The 5,006-nt window shown below is 34.8% G+C and overlaps 1 protein-coding gene across 4 annotated transcripts; it reads right to left on the bottom strand.

Annotated features, from left to right (window-relative positions):
- Nucleotides 1-1,306: 1,306 nt before the first annotated feature.
- Nucleotides 1,307-4,767, bottom strand: LOC105798613 (GATA transcription factor 1). Of its 4 annotated transcripts, none has more exons than XR_001135243.2 (4): nucleotides 4,514-4,767; nucleotides 3,234-3,769; nucleotides 2,105-2,204; nucleotides 1,307-1,752 (listed from the first exon to the last, which is right to left on the bottom strand). XR_001135243.2 is itself a non-coding variant. In XM_012628738.2 (3 exons), the coding sequence occupies exons 1-3, from the start codon at nucleotides 4,658-4,660 to the stop codon at nucleotides 2,177-2,179; spliced, it is 711 nt and encodes a 236-aa protein (XP_012484192.1). In that variant the 5' UTR covers nucleotides 4,661-4,767; the 3' UTR covers nucleotides 1,307-2,176. The 4 variants fall into 4 exon arrangements, 2 of the variants coding, with proteins under 2 accessions (XP_012484192.1, XP_012484193.1); XR_001135242.2 differs by having other exon boundaries at nucleotides 1,958-2,204; XM_012628738.2 differs by having other exon boundaries at nucleotides 1,307-2,204.
- Between the last annotated feature and the right edge of the window lie 239 nt (nucleotides 4,768-5,006).

Genomic DNA, 5,006 nt, shown 5'->3' on the forward strand with positions numbered 1-5,006 from the left:
TTTCAACTCTAAACAATCAATTGACTTGTGATGACTTTTGGATGGAATCCCGACAATTTTGGGCCATGATGTCTTTTGACCAATTAAAGAGATATCTCTTAGCTTCAAAGCTTACTTTGAATCACTTGATTTCGAGTTCGGAAGCTCAAGTTATAGTCATTTTAGTGAAGATTGCATGAGCAAATTTTCTGGATGAGATTATTACGGAAAATTACAACTTTCAGGTTTAAATCATATTTGGTTCGTCTTTAAGGCTTAATTTTGATTATATATGAGCTCAATATTGTATTTATTATGTTTTATATTTTCGCTATTTATTTATTCTGAATTTTAAGATAATTTGTAACTATTTTGAGTTATTTAGAAGTTTTATGTCAACAAGAAAATTTAGTTTAACTAGATTTATTGTTTAGATTTTCATTTTACTTAAGAGTTTTATTTTGATATAATTAACTAACCTATATAAAGAAATGTTAATTATTTATTAGGCTACGCTTTTATTCTTATTTTATTTTACAAGATTCAATTCTTGTTCTAATATTCTTTTTACTTAATCTTATTCAAGATTTTGGAAAAGATCTTCACACTCCAATTTGCCAAGAACTCATTCTTGGAAACTCAGTTAGAGACATTGATATATTCATCTGTATTGGTTTATTTATTCCATCTTTAATTTTTTTTTCTTTATTTTTTATCTTGTTGTTTAGTTTCCTTTAGTAATTATATTTATTGCTTCGTGTTCTTAAGTACCAAGAAAGCACATTTAAAGTCATTTTTCTTCCTTAGAGGGTTCTAGACATTCAATCGTTCTTCTCGCATCAAATCGATTCTATTCGTTCTTTTCCACTTGTTGTAGTCTTCTCGTTGCTTCTATTATTGATCTTATTTTCGTACTTTTTCTTTATTATTTTCAAGCTTAAAACACCATTGCTTGCTGCCCAAGCCATAAGATTCGGTCTAGAGCTTCCAATTCAAATTGTTTCTTCGCCTTTGAAACAACTTCAAATTAATTTTGGACTATGTGGATCTACCCTTTTATCACTAAGTTTCCTTTCTTGCTTTCTGTAACTCTTTGGGTTTCAACCATGCACCCTTATTGTTCATTTATCTTGTTGAAATCAATTGCCTTTCACACACACTAAGGGCACGCCACTAGATTTGATACCACTTAACATGATTCGAAACTCTAGCTTCGCTAACACGCAACCTTAGACAAGAGTCTTACGCCAACAATGACTAAATCAACCATCAATCCTTTCTTAGACACACTTAACATGCCTCGAGAAATAGACAAACACAAGAGAGCTTGGGAGAATGCAAAAATTTTATTACTCTATAAATTAACTTAAAACAAATGAGGGAAAGATGTCTCCTTTTATATAGGCTAAGCCCCTTTGATTCAATGGTCACAATTGAATACAATAGACTATCAAGATCACATGTCTAAAACATTCTATACAACTTTGTACATTTCTATACAATCTTAGATATTCTAGACCTTCCGAAAAGTTCTACCTAGCTCAAATAAGTTCCTATCTCTTCAAATTTCTAAATTCTTCCCGGACGTTCTAGAACCCCTAGACCTATTCTTCTCGCATGTGCACCTTTTCAAGCATGTTGCACTTAAAAAAGGGCCTCCTTGAATCTTTGGTGGCCACCATCCACACCCTTGGTGGTTGTCATACACAGTTGGGAGCCTTCATTTGCACTTGGGGTGGTCCACTCCGCACCCTTGGGTGCGTTGCTCACAAGCTGAACCATGACACAAATACATTAAATATTTTCACTGCTCCACTACATATGATTTTCAAAAGTTGTGCAATATGTAGACATGATTTCTTGCGCAAAACAAGTCCATACATGTAGAAAATAAATCATTATAATTTGACATCAATAATTGACAGATATAAAGCTTCTAAAACAAAGTTAAAACTTAAATCAACCTTATTTGACTTACGAAAGAGATTAAGCCTTCCCTAGCTACATCTTAGGTTGCAACTCTCACATGTTTCACAAGTCATATTATAGATAGTGTCACTTGGCTATTCGTAAAAAATCTGCTTCAATTGATGAAGACAACAAACTCATAACATTCAACACTAACATCTTAACTTATAGAGTTCAATGCTCTTTGCCAAACACCAAGTTTCATCGCATTTGTGGCACGATAGCTTCGTTAATACCCACATTCATTCTCTTTTGATCTGTAAAAAGAGGGGGGACAGGAGGGAAGCAGATACAAGCATTCAAAACACATAAATTGACAAATCTCATCTCTGCAACTAGGGACATTATTTCTTACATCCATGTCTCTCTTATCTAGAAATTCTTTGCATGCAAAACAACTCAATTACTTGATGTTTTCCCAAGATGACAATTTGCTTGCTGACATATGCAATTATTACCAGCCCAACATTAAAACAAAACCAAATCAACGAGCATAACATAAATAAAGTAATTCAGGGATCTAATCCAGCCATGAACTCTCTTGAAATCTACCGAATTGATGATTTATGCACTAAAAAATCTGTCGATATTTACACATTTAACCAACGTCCTAAAGGAAAAATCGATGCATGAAAAAAAATATATATGAAAAAGCTACAAGGGAAAGCAATTCTATGGATTGCGAACATAAGATTCTCCAGATTAGAGTTTACAATGATTTTAGCATATTTGATACATTCATGGAAATAAAAACTTAAAACTAAATTGTGTTACAACCTTGGAGGCTAGCTCACAAATGGCAACTTTCTCACTACCCAAACAAACAAGAAGTCAGCTGAAAATAATCAAACATGAACTCATTACAACCCAAATACAGAAATCAGCAAAACCCTCATTCTTGAGTTGCAGTCCACATTTTGACCAAGACAAAAAAGAAAAACGATTCAAGAATTAGAGCAAAACAATTACAGACTATTCTTTTTTTTTCCTAGTATTTAGAAAAACATCATTCAACCAACCAAAACACACTAAAGTCAAAATTTCCCAAATGGGTTTTCAACTTCATCAAAGCAAAAAAAGAAAAAGAAAAAGAAAAAGAAAAAAGAAAGTAACTTTCACTAATCCAATCTAAACCCATTACAACCAAATTCCTAATTTACTCCTAAAGTAACTACACTAACTTAAATTTTTAAAAAATAAAATAAAACAAAAACCCAAAATTTTAAAAGAGATGGAGAGAGACAAGGGAGAAAAAAATGGCAGTGCTCAGCACACCAGAACACTACCGTTTATCCATAGGCTTCATTGAAGGAAACCCCAACTGCTTATGCCTCCTCATCTCTAATATCTTCCTATGGGAATTCGAATGCAACTTACTGGAAAACGTAGGGCTACTTGCTGGACGATACTCAGGCACCAAACGCCCGGACTTATACCTCACTCCACAAGCATTGCAAAGTGTTTTAGGTCCAAGTGGCCCTGCCCTCCACTGCGGTGTCTTTTCTGCACCACAATGCTGGCATTTCCTTCCCATAGTCCTCCAACGATTTCCCTTTGCAGTGGCATTCGAAGTCTTCACATTCTCATGAACCCACCAATTTTTTTCGTGGTCCCTCAGGTCCCTGCATTTGCGGAGACGCTTGGACCTCGCTTTTACGGGGATCTTAACGTTGCCAAAACAATACATTACAACGTTTCCATTGGTTAAGGTTAGCGAGCTCTGGTGCTTTGTCGCTGTCCCTAAAACATCGACGAATGACGTTTCCACGGCAGGAAATGCATCCTTGTTTGATAACCATTCTAGTTCTTCCTCTGCAAATTCCTGCAAATGGTAATAAAAAGTTGACTCAGCTGGTTAACTCAGTCGACTCGGACGAGTTAAAATTTGTTGACGAGTGGTTCCTCTCTTTTCCCTTTTTTTTTTTTTTTTTAATTATCATCATGGGGTACTTTAGTTGGAAAGAAAAAGACAAAGTAGGTCTAGCAAGATTCACGTCCGACAAGTAAAAGAGAATGTTCGAAAGTTGGACAAAACCGACTTTTCGTATTGGAAGGAATTATTATAAATAATAATGGAGTACCCGTATCAATTCCATTTTTTTTTCTGGGGAAAGCGAAAACGGAAGTCTCGCTGGAAATTTATTACTAAGATAAATAATTGATATCTCCCTTTTGAATTATTACAAATACCAAAAATACCCTCAACATTATGTCCATATTACGCGGTCTCGTCCATTTAATAGCGCGAATAAACTTGATGGATAAACTTGTCCGAATGAAAATATCGGGTTCAATCAGTAATAGGATGCGAGAATCAGTTTCCACTCATTATAAGCCATCCGTTTCGAGAATAGGAAAATTAAAAAAAGAAAAATACAAAGAAACGTAATTGAATTCATTGCCCTCGGATTTGACCCGACCCGGATCACTTTCAACCCGAACTCGGAAAAAATCGCCCCCCGAGTTCGACGAAATCTCAGCCAAGTTAGACCCGTCGAGACCTTATAACGCAAATATAATTTGATTTGAAGAACATAAAAAATCCATGAAAGAAGAAAACACTTACTGAAAAACAAGAGTTGTTAGGGTTAAGAGAAGAAGAAGAAGTTGAGGATTTCTTGTTGTGTTCTTTGTCTTCGTCCTCCTCTCCGACGTCGGAAGCAAAGTCCAGTAAGTTGTCCTCAAAACAAGCCGCCATATCAAAAGCTTCCATTTTCTCAAACGATAAGGTAAAGTGGTAAGGAAGAAGAAGAAGAAATGTTTTCTTTTCTTTTTTTTTTTTTATTGTAGTAGTGGGAAAACAAAGGATGTCATTTCTTAGGGTTTTTTCCTTTTTTGTTTTTATTTTTATTTCCTTATTATAATAATGGTGGTGAGTAATGTTTGTCTGGAAATATGGCCCACATTCTTTTTACCCTTTATTGAAATCAGTACCGTTTGATGAACTTTGATGAATGATTTTCATTTGGATATCTGAAAGTGGGGTCCGGTTAACGGTAATCAAGGAGTGGATGGAGGAAGGTTCACTGTAATTATGGTGAACGATATTAAATGTTTTA

This window comes from Gossypium raimondii, chromosome 9, assembly GCF_025698545.1.
Source record: "Gossypium raimondii isolate GPD5lz chromosome 9, ASM2569854v1, whole genome shotgun sequence".
Taxonomy (NCBI): Eukaryota; Viridiplantae; Streptophyta; class Magnoliopsida; order Malvales; family Malvaceae; genus Gossypium; species Gossypium raimondii.

Coding starts and splice junctions, on each gene's coding strand:
- LOC105798613 (XM_012628738.2), bottom strand. CDS start 4,660: ATGGAAGCTTTTGATATGGCGGCTTGTTTTGAGGACAACTTACTGGAC. Junction 3,770..4,513: donor CTAACAACTCTTGTTTTTCA/GTAAGTGTTTTC, acceptor TACCATTTGCAG/GAATTTGCAGAGGAAGAACT. Junction 2,205..3,233: donor ATGAAGCCTATGGATAAACG/GTAGTGTTCTGG, acceptor CTCTTTTTACAG/ATCAAAAGAGAATGAATGTG.